The sequence below is a fragment of the Mus pahari genome, chromosome 17 (genome assembly GCF_900095145.1).
Source record: "Mus pahari chromosome 17, PAHARI_EIJ_v1.1, whole genome shotgun sequence".
In the NCBI taxonomy this organism is placed as follows: domain Eukaryota; kingdom Metazoa; phylum Chordata; class Mammalia; order Rodentia; family Muridae; genus Mus; species Mus pahari.
The window spans coordinates 38,230,814-38,246,201 of NC_034606.1; the positions used below are offsets into that span (position 1 = coordinate 38,230,814).

The following is a 15,388-nucleotide window of genomic DNA, read 5'->3' on the forward strand; positions in this document are numbered from 1 at the left end:
AAAAAAAGAAAGAAAGAAAGCTTGGAAGAACAGTACTTGCTGGCTCGCTCACTTGCTTGCGTCCACTTTTGTTTATTCTGACCAGCCTGGAACTCATCATGTAGATAAGACTGTCCTGACTTCAGATCTATCTGCTTCTACCTCCTCAGTGCTGGGGTTAAAGGCATGCACCAATATACCTACCTCAGCTTGCTTTCTCAGTCAGCCCGGGCCTACTTGTCTAGGAATGGTGCTGCCCTAGTAGACTAAGCCTTCTATATCACACAGCAAAATGAGGATGTCCCACAGACATGACACCAACAGGCCATCTGATTGAGACAACTTCTTTATCGAGGTTCCCTTTTCCTAGGTGACTCTAGCTTATATAGATTTGATAGTAAAAATTATAGTCAAGTTTTCATCTACATAGGGACCGAGGGCACACAGGTTCTAAAATTAGAAAGTACATGAAACTGCTTGGCTTGGAATCCATAATGTCCTCAATGCTCATGAAACAGCACCATGAAGACTGCTTGGGCAGCAGAGCCAGCTGCCACTTGCTTACTGAGAGGAAAGGAAAGACAAATGGAGCAAGCACTTGCCTGAGTCAGACCAGAACTCCCATCTACGCTCACTACCGCACAGTACCCAGCAATGCCCCTTCCTTCTGCCTGTCAACTGTGGGTCCTGCACTGAAGGCCTCGTGTGAAGAGTTTGGTACACAAGTACCAGAAATAGTGGCTTTTTGTTGTGGCAGGACAGTGTCTGTCTGAATCAAGGTCTTACTGAATCAAAGTTTTATTCTATCTATCTATCTATCTATCTATCTATCTATCTATCTATCTATCTATCTATCTATCTTTCTATCTATCTATGTGTCTGTCTATGTATGTATGTATGTATGTATGCATGCATGTATGTATGTATGTAATGTATATATCTATTTATCTGGATCAAAGTCTTATTATCCTGCCCTGGCTGGATCCGCCTGCCTCCTCAGTGCTACGATTAAAGGCATGCACCATCATGCTTGACCTCACCCGGATTTAACAGTCTCAACCAGTTTACAATGTTCCAGAGAGTATGTGCAGAATTCTAGTGCAGAGAGTTGAGTTGTGGGGATTCTGGTCCTCTGAGCAGTGGAGCTGAGAATGGCAGGCCTGGCCTTCCTCCCCTCCAAGGAAGAAGCACTAGGAAGGACTGGAAGCCCAGGAGGCTGGACCAAGAGGCAACGGGGCTCTAGGTCATGGAAGTACAAGTGGAAGCTGTTAACATGGCTCTTGCAGAACACAGCACTAGAGGCTTGGCCAGAAAGAACTGAACCAGACAGGACAGTGTACTCCTAGGGCAGTGAGTATCTGTTTTAAAGAGGAGAAAGTTGCAGCTTCTGCCCTAAATAGGAAGCAAATGTTCTTTGTTGCAGGTCTTCAGCCTGTGGTCAAGGCAAGTAACTAAATTCTCAAGCACTTCAGATCTTAGAAATGTCCAGGGAGGGTAAAAATTCCCAGTTTGCCTTCATATCCCCTGGCCTGAGGCTCTATCCTCACCCAGGTCTCCACTGCCCAGAACTGTATCCAAAACTTCCCTCCTTGTCTTCCCCCATCCCAGGACCTGAAACCTCATAGGACACAGACCACACCACCACCATCTACCTTCCCCACTATGAGCAGCCGACTGACAGAGGCAAAGAGGATGGTGCAGAGCGGCCCACCTGCTGGAACTGGCCCTCGGAGACGCCGTCTCGGTAGAAGATGATGCGGGTGGGCTTGAAGCGGGTAGATTTGTAGAACTGAATGAGCAGCTCTCGTACCATGGCAGCCAGGTCCTGGATGATCTCCTGTCGGTGCTGCTGCACGCGCACGGTAGCACAGTAGCGGTTGGGGTGAGCGTCCATGCTGCCCACGACCTGTGGGACACACAGTCAGCATGGGACAAGTGCTCCAGGGGTCCCTCAGCTGGAGATTGGCATGTTAAGAAGCATCTTCTCCCAATGTCCCTCACGGCAGAAAGCACTGCCAGGTACCTTCGCACGATGGGATACTTGCCCCATGGTATACCAGAAAAAGGCAATACCGAGCCTTGCTGTGTCAAGGGGTTGGGTTACCTGTAAAAAGCAACTGGGGGGGAGGGGTGCCTCTAGATTTTCAGGAGCAAACACATCTCCAAATTACCATTTGCCCATCAAAGACTTTATCCCTAGACTTAGATTCCCTAGGAAAGTCACAGCCCCTTGAAACAACTTGGCTGATTTAGGGCTCATTTGAAGGAGCAACCAGAGAGTCAAGAGTGCCACAATGCTACTGGGGTGCTGAGGTCAGGGGACCACAAGTAAACGGATCAGCTACAGCTAGGGCCTGCCCACTTCCAGGCTGGGGAAAGCACTTCCTTATACCTTGAAAGCATACAGAAGAGCCCTGGGCTCCTGGGAAGCAGGTGGCCAGCTACTCCTTGGAAAAGCTTACAGAGCATCGTCTCTAAGCCTTCCCAGATTCCTTGTTCAAAAAATATTTCAAGTTGGCATAAGTAGAGATAAGTCCACATGAACAGAAACCTGTCCTATTGATGGAGAATCGAGGGCACCAGGAATAAACATAGATTTCTGCTCTTTAGAATTTGATAAGCCTGGCTCTCATCTTGGTTGACAACTCAACCCACATCTGGTATCAACCCAAGCCACAGCAGCTGGGAAAGCTTACGAGGGATTTTGCTGATGGATCATTAAAGGTGGGGAAACCCACTAAAATCCGAGTCACACCTTTCTTAGTGGCAGCCTTCAACTTTTTGCCTGCTTGCTGTTGGCAAGTTTGTCTATCCTGTTACCACAGGCAGGTTCCAATTTAGACTGAAGACCAGCAACTTCTAGTTCTCCTGGACTCTAGAACTAAACTGGGACCTCAGAGACCTCCAGTCTTGTAGACTGAACAACTACGAATTATTCTTGGCCTTTGTTTTTTTTTTGTTTTTTGTTTTTTTTTTTTGTTTTTCGAGACAGGGTTTCTCTGTGTAGCTCTGGCTGTCCTGGAACTCACTCTGTAGACCAGGCTGGCCTCAAACTCAGAAATCCGCCTGCCTCTGCCTCCCGAGTGCTGGGATTAAAGGCGTGCGCCACCACGCCCGGCTTTTGGCCTTTGTTTAAAGACTGATCCTCTAAGTCAATCCAATGAACTGTGTGTGCGCGTGTGTAACTAATGTACTTGCCTAAGTCTCCGAAGCCTACAGAGAGGACCCTGCACACAGTGACTCAGAGAAAACGAAGCCAACAATGATCAGGTAGAGCCCAAGAACTGGGCCAGACCCCAAGAGCATTGGTTGTGTAGGTCTTTTCTGGCATTAGAGATCCTGACTCTGGATACCACCTGAAAGCCGTACCCAAGAACTAGGCACAGCAAACATGATGCAAATGGGGTCTCATCCTACATCATATCCCATACTCTACCCTTTAATACACCCTTTAATACAGATTAAATAAACAATGATGTTTAGTCTGGTTAGCACCTACTACTATACTCCTCCTCCTCCTCCTCCTACACACACACACACACACACACATACACACACACACACACACACACACACGCCAGGGCACTGAGCCAACTGCAGCACATGTGAAAAAGCCCAGAAAGATTAATTGTAGGGCTGTGGTAGAGAACGCTTTGATGCTGAGGCTCAGCTGGGCATGAGGCTGGTACTGCCATGCCAAGTAAGGAGTGCAGGAGCCTACTCAGGGCCTTTTTGGTCCCACTCCCCAGGTGAGCACTTCTTTGAGGCACTATAGTTGGGAGAAACTGATTGGGCAAGGTGGGCATTTCTGAAGGCAGGATCCATGGTTCAGACAAACGATCCAAAAGAGCTGTGGTTTCCTTTCATATACTCACCACCCTGGCTCTAGAACCCTGTATTCTCTACCTAGAGGAGTGGTAGAGGACACCCATCGCACTCTGCACTCCAAACACCACTACAGAAGTCCATGCCTGGCCACTGTAATGTGGACAGGCCAGCCTTCTGAGAGTGGAAGAGAGTGGATGCCAAGGGGTCGGCCAAGGCTACTTTGATGGACATGGAGAAGCCAGAGGTAATGTTCCCATCAGATGCACCAGAATGCAGGGTAGATGGCAGCCCACACACCTGTGACATCATCAGGTTCACCCTATCACCTATTTGCCGTTAGATCATGATTAGACCAGCCAAGCAAGTGAGTGACTTCCATGTCTTTCTCCTCCATACACCACTGCAAACAGACCACAGACACTCAAGGGGCAAGGGTCCCACCAAACAACAAGACACCAGCAGAGACGCCAGAGGAAAAGAGTGGACACTCACAGCAGCAATTGAAGGTTTCTTCCCATCCCCAGCTGGTGGGTGGGTGACATCGGCTCCCAGGAAGATGACAGGTTGCTGGAACACTGGAGGCCTACAAGAAAGTGGGTGTTTGAGGCCCAAGCTTCAGAGAATGCATGGATGCCTGACATCAGAAGCTATTCCTACCCTCTTTAACATGGCTATTTTTCAAGAGATCTTCCCGACTCTACCTCAGAGCCAGAATGACAGGCATGTACCACCAAACCCATCTGGTTTATGCTGGCCTCGAACTCAGGGCCTTATGTATGCCATGCAAGTACTTTACCAAGTAAGAGACCTCCCCAGTCCCCAACAGAATCTTTACCCTTAATGACACACACAGAGAGCCTATTGGATTAAACAATGATGTCTGCTATGTATTGAGAAAGAGCCTGAGAAGGTGGGACTGAGAGCTGAGTATGTAGCTGGCCTGGTTGGGTACTGGGGTGCCTTGTTCTGTTGTGGGGAGGGACTGCCAGAGCCCAGGAGTTTGAGTAGCATCCTGGGTCTTAACCACAGGATACATTCCCAATTCCCACACCCCCGCCATCTTCTTCCATGGCCATCATTTCTGGTTGAGACCTTCAGGCGGAATGCTCACTACCTGAGTGGTGGCATGTGTGGTGAGGGAAAGGGAGATAGAGAAAAAGATAGCTCTCCATGCAGCACCCTCAAGACCAGCAAGCCCCTGCATTGTGGGAGCTGGGCCTATCATATACTGTTCACAACTAGGAGCAGTTAAGTCTTTGTTTCCATGGTGACTGCTCTTCTAGAAGTGTACAGGAGGCTCGTGGCTGCTGCTTATGGCCAGAGAGGGTGTGCAGCATGGTCATCAGAAAGGGGTTTACCCATCCCGTCTGCCTTCCTGTGACTTTCTTTTCCTCTCTCCCCTTTCTTTTGACACACACTCTCATGTATTTCAGACAGTCTTGGATGTCCAGTCCCACTGCCTTGATCTCTCAAATGCTGCAATCCTAAGAGTATGCCTCCACACTTTGTGCCAAAAGAAACTTGATTATTCTAAAGGTGGCCTGAGACTATCACAAAGAACCAAAGGACATTTTGACACTGTGGGCAAGGAGAGGTGGCCAGAAGGGCATCTTTGTCCCTAAGCGTGTGAAGTCCAGACAATATTCTGTGTGAAACCCTGGGTTATCATGAAACCAGCTGAATACCACGTCTCTGTGAGGTGACGTCACATTTGTGTGAAGTGTGGCACACTCAGAGGGGAGTGTGTCTATTGTCATCTCTCAATCAAAATCAGGCACAGTAGAGACGTGTGTGTGTGTATGTGTGTGTGTGTGTGTGTGTGTGTGTGTGTGTCTCCGCAGCAGGATTTCTCCTCTGCACCCATTCAGGATATAACCATGTAAGAAAGAAAATGCTTCCTACATGGTAAACATGTGCATCTATGTGCAAGGGAGAGGAGGGCAAGTGTGCCTTTAATCTCCACTGTGTTTGCAACCATCCCTGGGGGCATGCACCCAGTCTCAGACTTAGGGTGCCACTTCATCTGTGGCACTGTGGTCCCGCTAACCACACTTGAGATGCCTGTGCCTCTTGGCCTCACTCTCCTCGGCTGAAGGGAAGCTGAGTGGTACACCCACAGATCCTGATCACTGCCCTGCCACCACCAGGCCACCAGGTACAGCTGTGTAGCAGCTGTATTTCTACACGTGGGTGGATATGACTCACTTGCCACAAGCAAGGCACACCTGCGCTCAGCTTCCTCTCATCTGTAGCCCAGCAAAGCTTCCTTCCCATGAGCCCAGCCTGCTGGGGCCTCCCAGGCTCCTCCTAACTCAACTCCTGCTGCCATGGCAACAAGATTCCCTTTTCAAGGTCTCCAGTGACTTCCCCCATTGCTGGGTCCAATCATCAGGCGGCACACTGCAGCTCACTGGCATTTTGTGATGCAAGCTGCACTTCCCTGGGTACCATGACACAGGTACCTCCCTCCTTGCCTTCTCTTTCTATTACCAGTGTCCCTGAACTTTTACCCTGGGCACAGGGCTCAGATCTCCTTGCCATTCACTCAAGGATGCTCATCCAGTCTCAGGGTTCCTGTGCTCTGATACTGAGCATCCCCAGAGCTCAGCTTCTCAACCCAAGCCACTCCTCCTTCAGGAAGGCCTTGTCTTTGACACTAACGAGACCAAGAGCATGAGACAACTAACTGCTTTTCTCCCCTTTAATCTCTTTAACCTGTCTACCTGTCCTTATCTCCGAACCATCGGGGTACCTCATCCTGCCGGTCCCCAACTTCAGCCTGGTGTAGGCTGGCACAAGAGGCCTCCAAGTCTGTTCTACCTGGAGCCACAGCCAGTCCCCACTGCACAGGTCTGCCCCTTAATCTCACCGTTTCTATAGACCGTTTCCTCAACCAAAGCTCTTACTGTGGCCGCTCTCTTCTTTTGTCCTTTTGTTCAAAGGAGGGGCAAACATTAACTTGGACCTTGTCCTCTACACCTCGGGTAGCATACTGACCGTGGGTGGCACCCGAGGAAGGCACAGTTCCACATCCCCGTCCCTTAGCCTTATGGGGCATGTGGGCCAGCCCTTGGCTTCAGTTCCTGGCCCAGACTTAGGGACCCATCAACAGTGGGTCCTAAGGGAAGGAATTTCCAGCCCAAAGTGCTTTAGCTTTGATCCTAGCAGTAAGCTCCCAGCCCCAGGTAAGCAGAGTGGGGAACACTGGAGCCTACACTGCAGTAAAGCTCCGGGGACCAGTTGACAAGTCTGTGGAAACCCATTCCTCACCTGTCCCAAGACCACTCACTCCAACTCTTCTGTGGAGACTACTGGCCCTGGCACAAGGAGCAGGGTGGCAACGGCCCCACACCAGCCTTCAACTATTAGGGACTCCAGCCCTAACAGTCACCATGCCTGATGCCCCTGGCTCTGAGGAGCCCAGGACTTATGCCCACATAAACTAGTGAGCACCTCTCCACTGACCATTTAACCCAGCTGGTGTGTGCATCGGGTGTGGCCACCTCACCTGCCCTGTGGCAGCAGGATGTTGTTGACGCCTCCCAGTTTGACATTGATCTTTAAGCAGAGATTGGATAGGGTCTGTGGCGTGGTCCTCTGCACGTTCTTCATCTGGACGCACTGTGTGGCCATCCCCAGCACTGTGTCTCCCACACGCTTGACTTCCGCTGTGGAGCAGAGACGCACATGTCACAAGTCCCAAATAGAAGCAGCTGTCTTCCACCCCCCTTTTGGACTGCACTGGTGCAGTTTTCAGCCATGGCAGCTGCGTCAGGCGCCTGGTGCCTGCAGTCAGCCTCAGGAAGATGCTGGCAGACGGAGGGGCAGGGCTCCTGGCAGAATCCCGCTTTAGCATTGCCAGGCACCTGTGCCTGTCTCCTTCAGGATAGGAAGCGGGAAGCACATCTCATACCAGCCACTTATGATCCCGGGCCCAGGGTGGGGCGAGCAGAAGTCGGCTATAACTGAGGCTTCATCATTCCTCAGCAGAAATGACACCTCATGTTAAGCAAATGCCTAGGTGGCTAAAAATAAAACCACCGGCCTCCTCAAAACCCTTGGCAAACACAGAACATCAAAGTGCCGTGGGGATCCACACTTGTCCATCCCCACATTCATTCCTGAAGCAGCTGGTCATTGCTCTTAGGACTGTTCTAGAAACCCAGACTCCAGGGACAACACTCATCACATCCAAACACCACTGCCATGAGAAAGCCTTCTTTGAACTTGAGTGGAAGACCATGCCCATGGTTAGATAGGACAGAGCCCTACTAGTCACAGACATCAGGAAGCCCAGTTGTTTTCCTTGACTCCTGTACCACAGATCTCACACCAACACCCTTTTGCTGAAAAAGCCTATGGGGCAGACAGCTCTCACTTGCAGATCTGTCCATACAGCCTCCCCGCCCCCTGAAGGGCTCCTGACCAGGTTGTACCTGATCCATTCCTTCTTCAGCATCACTGGGCTCTCCACCGATGAAGGAACAACTACCCTTGTCTGGGGTGGTGGCAGACATCAGACATGCTGACTGAATCCTAGGGAATCAAGAGCCAGTGGGGCCTCCTCGGGGAACACCAACCTATTAGGGCACTCACTTCCATCTGCCAACACTCATGCCACAGCGTGAACATGAAACCAACCGTCAAGTCAAATTATGGGCTGTAGCTGGCCTTTGCTACTTTGTGGGTTCCTCTTTTTCCTGCCCCTTTATTTACTAGTTTCACTCATCACTAGATAGGAGAGAAAGGAGGATGGGGGGGTGGGGGGTGGGGGGAGGCAGAGATCCGTGAATCCAATTTATTTCCTTTTCTTTATTGACCATGATTACTAACAAACTGCAACCAACCTCACTATCAACTACTAACACCCTCTCTTGGGGTGTTGTTGTCAACACAAAGCGGAACAGTCATGTATACATCCTCTGAAAAGTTCATAAAATTCCAAACACTGAACAATTGCAGAAACTATCTGCAGCTATGGGTCAATGGGAGTTGCTCGATATCTGGGACTGTGGCCTCACTCAGGACAATGACGATGGCCGAATATATACAGAGTAACCCACCTCCCTCTCCCCTTCTCAGGTTCAGGAATGGGCAAGAACCAACCACTCAGTTCAGTCAGCACAAAGGGGACTGTTCCAGGCCACTCAGGGCCACTGGAACCTCCTCACCCCCTGAAGCCTGCAGCGGGCCAACACCTACCATACACAGGAGTTTTGCCAGGCAGGATGACCACCACNAGCTGGAGGCCAGCGTATGTGTTCTTCAGGTGTCGGAACATGGGCTCTACACTATCTGCACCCTGTGCGTATTTACAGAAGCAGGGCTGACCCTGGATCGGCATCCCAGCATCTCTTGAGATCTTCCTCAGTTGCTCTGTGAAGGACCTGAGGGAAAAAGGCCACTTTGCTAAGATGTATAATAGATGGTAAGGAAGTCATATCAACCAGGGGCTCCAAGTACTGTTTAACAAGGTCAAAGGGCTTGCCTAGCATGCACGCAAGATCAGCATTTGGGAGAGGTACGAGGGTCTACAGTTAAGGTCATTTATGACTACATATGGAGCTTGAGGCTAGCCTGGGACACATAAGATTCTGTCTAAACAAAAGAAAACAACAACAACAAAAAAGAATTAAGTTTTTTATTTGCTTTTGGTAGCCCAGGCTGGCCTCAAACTCAGGATTCTACTGCCTCACCCTCTGGGGCCTACGGTTAGGTACCATGGCATGCTAGAATCTAATCTAGATAAAGTCAAAGGTATATCAGCCTACGAATGAGGTAAGTGCACCACACAACCATGGAAGGCCTAGGGATCACCCATGGAATAAAATGGCAGATATAAAACGCATGCTTGTGCTGGTACACATCTTTAATCCCAGCACTTGGGAGGCAGAGGAAGGCGGATCTCCGAGTTCAAGGCCAGCCTTGTCTACAGAGTGAGGTCCAGGACAGCCAGGGCTATACAGAGAAACCCTGTCTCGGAAAAAAAAAAAAAAAAGAAAAGAAAAGAAAAGGAAAAAAACATGCTTGCTGCCTCTCTATAGTGACACAGTATGGTTCTTTTGTGCCATGCAGGCCAACTAAGCAACTCTCTGTAGGGCTCTGGTAAAATAAAGGACACCATCAGTTGCCTTGTGGGTTTTCCTTCCCTGTTGCTCTGGTGGGTGTAGCTTAGCCTTGGAAACACAGACCCAGAAGAGAACAGAACAGGGGGCAGCCAAGCAAATCCAGCACTTGGACTGCCAAACCAGATCCAGGTAGCCGAGGAGCCTGGCTCCGTTCACGGCAAACCTATCTGAGCAGCAGCCAAGGTGGGGACATTCAGCTCCAGCCTAGTGGGCCAAGATTCACCCCCCCTGTGCTGCGTTTACAGAATTCATGGTTGTGCACCTGCAATCACACCTCCAACAGGTGGGGTGTGTCTGGGGACAGCGAGACCAAGGAGAGAAGTTGGGCAGGAGCTGGTGAGCATCCAGCCTCCGCTCCGGCTTCCTTTTCTCTGGGCTTCGGGCTCGTTCTGTCAGAAGCATGGGCAAATGCTACCACCAGTGCAGGATGACAGTGTCACCAAAGAGCCTCTGGCTGAGATGGTGAGGTTATAGCTATACTTTACAGGCTTTGGGGTACCCCCTTCACTGACCCCAGACAGGTAAAAAACAAATGTCTTATCCCCACCCCCACCCCCAACCTTGGAACACAAGTACAAGCCCTGTGAGCTATAGGGCACTTGTGTTGGCACTGGTCAAGCCTAGTTCCTTGCCACTGGCCCAACACTCGGTGTTCTGGGCTGAGTAGCAGGCCTCTCTGCAGCTCACTGTATCGGCTGACCTAAGCTACTGGAAAAATGGCTGGGAACATGCCAAAGCTTGATGTGCTCCCTGTAAGCCCTCCCTCACGTAGGAGAGCAGCTCCTGCAGTCCACCCGATGCTGCCTTCTTCTACTGTCTCTTCCCACTCAGTTCTCAGCGTCGCTTCTCACTTAATTCAGAAATTCCACAGTCGCACCAGAGTGATGGCTCAATGGGAAAAGGTGCTTTGTGTAAACCTGCCAATCTGAGTTTAATCCCTGGGACCATGTGGTAGACAGAGAAGCCACGTCCTCAGCTAATCCTCCAACAGTGCATGATGGGATGGACAAAAGCGCATCCACCCCGCCGCACACACAAACAAACAAATGCCACTAAAACTTCTTAGCCTGGGATGGGACACATGCCTTTAATCCCAGCATTAGCGGAGGCAGAGGCAGGTAGATCTCTGTGAGGTCAAGGCCAGCCTGGGTCTACATAGTTGAGTTTTAGAACAGCCAGTGAGGGCTACAAAGAGAGACAGTGAAGTGTATTGTTTCTGCAGTCTGAGTCCACCTACTGTGTCCACCTCTATTTCCACGGTAACTGATTTATTTTAATCTCATTGCTCAGGAGCTGTTTTCTCTCTCACACCTAATCTGGCCTTGTCACATCTCATAAATGGGAGTCACCCTGGGTGAGTGTTTTGTTAGAGAAAGGCTGCCAACTGCTGGTATTGGAACCCCAGTGACCCATCTGACCAACAGAAACAAGGCTAGGCACATGGAAGCCTCAAGCAGGCTTACTTGAGATGGACTTCTGTACACTGGCGCTGGGGTGCGAAGCAGGCGATGGCCCACACCTTGATCTCGATGCCCGTGTGGAACTGCTTGTTTCTCATGTCCCACACACCCTGGACAGGGGTGGCGATTGCTTTGTTCCTGCCCCCGTAGAGGATGGAGGGCGGCTGCAGAACCCGCCCAGTCACATCTGTCATCTCATCTTTCACCATGATTCCAAATTCACGAACATATGGGTCTGTATTGAAACTGGCACTTCGCATCTTGAGGAGGGAAGAAGAGGAAGACAGGTCAGCGGAGGCCATCCCTGCTCAAAGTCCAGGAATGTGTGTGTCTGTGTCGGGGACGGCGGTCCTTGGTTGCCCCTCCCTGGAGGGACCCACGGACCCAGTGCTCACCAGTTTGCTGATCTCCTCTTGGCGATCAGGTGCTGACCTGGCCGTCGCTCTGATCATGGTTGAGGTCTGATTGTCTGTTAATTTTTTTATACATCTCTGTCCAGCAACTATGTTACAGACCTACAAAGAAGGCGGATACAGGCCAACACGTGAGCGGTGCGTGTGACTAGGGCTTGTGGGAGGGAGTTTTCAGAGGCTGGGCACGCAAGCCAGAACCCTGGCTAGTGGTGGGACCACTCCAAGGTCTACCACTCACAACAGAACTTGTAGGTAACCCTGGCATGAAAAAGGACCATCTACAGCTTTGGTGGCACTCTGCTGGGCTTGACCTGTGCACGGCGAGTGGCTCACATCTGTTGTGCCGGCTAATTTTATTCAATTTGACACAAGCTCCAATCATTCGAGGGGAGGGAACCTAACTGAGAAAATGCCTCCATAAGATCAGGCTGTAGGCAAGTCTGTAGGGTATTTTTCTCAATCAGTGATTGATGGGGAGGACCCAGCCCATCATGGGTGATGTTACCCCCAGGCTGGTGGTACTGGGCTCTGTAAGAAAGCAGTCTGAAAGCTTTCGGGGTCAAGCCAGAAAGCAGTGCCCCTCCACACTTCTGTATCGGCTCTACTTCAAGGTTTCTGCCCATTTTGGGTTCCTACAATGACTTCCTTAGATGAAGTGATGAAGAAGAGTAAATGAAATTTACTCTTTCCTCCCCAGGCTGCTCTTGGTCCTTAAGCAACAGAAAGCTTAAGGAAGGCATCCATTATCCCAGGACTTGAGGCTGAAGACAGATAGGACCTCTGAGAGATGAGGGTCTACAAAGAGAATTTCAGGCCAGCCAGGGGTATGCAGTGAGGTTCTATCTAAGCAACAGTGTGGTGGGTAGTCCCACCCAAGCTGCTAATTCCATCCCATTTTAGGGGACAGAAGACACAAAGGGGACAAGTCTCAACAAAGTGTGAGTTAGCAGAGACCTACAGCACCATGGAGGCTATGCCGGATTTGGGCTTCTCCCCAGAGAAGTAGTGGAGACTTGCCTCCAAAGGAAGGTAGGTGTGTTTCTGCTCCTGTCCAACTTGTAAACACGGGAGGTGGGGGTAGCGCAGAACCAGCTTGTGCCTGTCCTTGAAGTACTGGGCCACTGTACACTCCACCGTCTGCCCACTCTCCTGCTGCAGTGGGAACCTGTGGAAAGAGGGGACTCAGGAAAGAACTTTCCAGACTCCCTGGACACTGGACCTTCCCAGGCCCAAGCACCTGTATTGTGCAGGAAGCAAATGCTTCAAGCATCTCCTGGACCATGCACGAACCCCTCAATTCTCAGGATGCCCACAGGTGTCCATCCCTGCTCCTCCCAAACCTACACAAAGCAGCACTGCAGACACCTAACACTGGTAAGGCAACATCCTCTGTTCCCGTGTGTGTGTGTGTGTGTGTGTGTGTGTGTGTGTGTGTGTGTGTGTGTGTGAGAGAGAGAGAGAGAGAGAGAGAGAGAGAGAGAGAGATTTTTTTTTAAATAGATTATTAATTAATTTATTTATTTACATCTGACTTCAAATGTACCAGAAGAGGGCATCAGATCTCATTACAGATGGTTGTGAGCCACCATGTGGTTGCTGGGAATTGAACTCAGGACCTCTGGATGAGCAGTCAGTGCTCTTAGCCTCTGAGCCATCTCTCCAGCCCGTGTGTGTGATTTCTATGTTGGAATTTACACTTGTTTGTATAAGACTTAGTTATGTATTTTATGTAGATGGGCATTTTGTCTGCATGTATGTCTACTGCACACTAGAAGAAGGTATGGGATCCCATAGGACCAAAGTTATAGACAGTTATGACCTAATGTGTGATGTTCAGAATTGAACATAAGAACCTCTGGAAGAGCAGCCAATGTTCTTAGCCACTGAGCCATTCCTCCACCTTCCACACTTTTTCCCTAAATTATTTTGTGGGCTGTGGTGGTACATGCCTTGAACGCCAGCCCCTGTGAAGCAGAGTCATTTTTGTGAGTAGTTCTACACAATGAATTCTACACAATGAATCCCTGACTTAAGAACAACAGAACAGGGTCTGGAGAGATGGCCACTGCTTTAAGACACTGGCTGCTCTTGCAGAGGACCCAGGTTTGACTCCTGCCACCCACACAATGGCTCATAGCTGCCTATAACTCCTGTTCCAGAGAATCCAATGTCCTCTTCTGATCTCCACAGGGACCAGATATACATGATGAACAGACATACATACAGGAAAACAACAACAACATCAGTGTAATGTTTTAAACATGTGTGCGCATGTGCATGTGCAGGTACCTCAAAGGGTACATAAGAGGGCACTGCAGCAGGAGCTACAGAAGGCTGTAAGCTGGCCAAGTTGAGTGCTGGGAACAAACTTGTGTCTTTTTGCTCGGCCAAGAGCAATACACGCTATGCTCTTAACCACAGAGTCATTTCTCCAGCCTGTGGAGTTCACTTCTTAGAGCAGACTGTGAGTGAGCCCCAGAGGCAGCTGTTTATAGGAGAGTCCCAGGCCTTCCAGTGTCTGGGAAGCTGAGTGCCTGGGGGCAGACCTGAGTTTGAAAGGAGGGCTGGCTGTTTGGCTGCCTTACGTTTGGTGACTGGCAGGCCGCCGGGTCACATTGCAGACACGGTACTTCCTCTTCATCTGACCACAGTGCGTTATCTCCACCTTTAGACCTGATGACAGACAACAGGTATCAGAGCTACTCTTGTTATGCACTTACAGTTCAAGGCACACACGGTCGGCCGCTTTGGCCACGGATGAAGCCGTGAGGTTCTAGAGCTGAGAAATAAGAAATGTGGACTAAGTCAGGCAGTGGTGGCGCACTCCTTTAATCCCAGCACTTGGGAGGCAGAGGCAAGCGGATTTCTGAGTTCGAGGCCAGCCTGGTCTACAGAGTGAGTTCCAGGACAGCCAAGGTTACACAGAGAAACCCTGTCTTGAAATTAAAAAAAAAAAAAAGAAGTGTGGACTAACCACAGAACAGGTTGGCTGGATACACCTCATCCATCCAGGGAAGCCTTCTGCCAGAGTAACTTAGCACTTAAGACTTGGACACCATTATCACCCTTCTTGAACCCTAACCTTTGTGGACCAAACAGGAGATCCAGCTCCTCCCACCTGTGCAGTTGTACTCATTAGAACCATGGGTCCTCTGTGCCTGGGTCCCAACCGACTCAGTGTGTCTTGTGCTCACTCTTCCCACAGCCCTGCACCTGCACCAGGAGATGTGGTCCCACCCCCTAGCCTGCTGTGGTGGGTGGATCTTTACCTTTGATTTCTTTGGTAAACTTTACCCTTTGGGAATCTGTCAGAGGTTTTTGTTGTTCTTCAATACTTTTAAAATCCAAAACTTCACAAACAAACTCGATCACTGGCTGTGCCTTGTAAAACGCTGTTGCCGATACTATGCGCAGGAAAAGGAAGAGACAGACAAGTTTAACGGAGGCATCTGGATTGATACACATGACTAATTAGTAGCTGCTCAGGAGGCCCGGTCTCGTTTCTCCTCTGTGGAGCGCCCCTTGACGCTTTGCGGTGAGACAAGCAGTCCACTATGCCCATGGCTCCACACTCCAAGGG

At 50.1% G+C, this 15,388-nt stretch overlaps 1 protein-coding gene across 1 annotated transcript in view; it reads right to left on the reverse strand.

Moving 5' to 3' along the window:
• The window catches only part of Ago2 (argonaute RISC catalytic component 2), a 79,228-nt gene that overhangs the window by 6,189 nt on the left and 57,651 nt on the right, over window positions 1–15,388 (reverse strand). The window contains exons 6-14 of the mRNA XM_021216331.2: window positions 15,078–15,212; window positions 14,394–14,481; window positions 12,826–12,973; window positions 11,791–11,910; window positions 11,399–11,655; window positions 9,010–9,194; window positions 7,316–7,475; window positions 4,300–4,390; window positions 1,691–1,885 (exon numbers count right to left, since the gene is read on the reverse strand). Coding sequence (XP_021071990.1) covers window positions 1,691–1,885; window positions 4,300–4,390; window positions 7,316–7,475; window positions 9,010–9,194; window positions 11,399–11,655; window positions 11,791–11,910; window positions 12,826–12,973; window positions 14,394–14,481; window positions 15,078–15,212 — 1,379 coding nt within the window. The remainder of the gene's footprint in view (window positions 1–1,690; window positions 1,886–4,299; window positions 4,391–7,315; window positions 7,476–9,009; window positions 9,195–11,398; window positions 11,656–11,790; window positions 11,911–12,825; window positions 12,974–14,393; window positions 14,482–15,077; window positions 15,213–15,388) is intronic.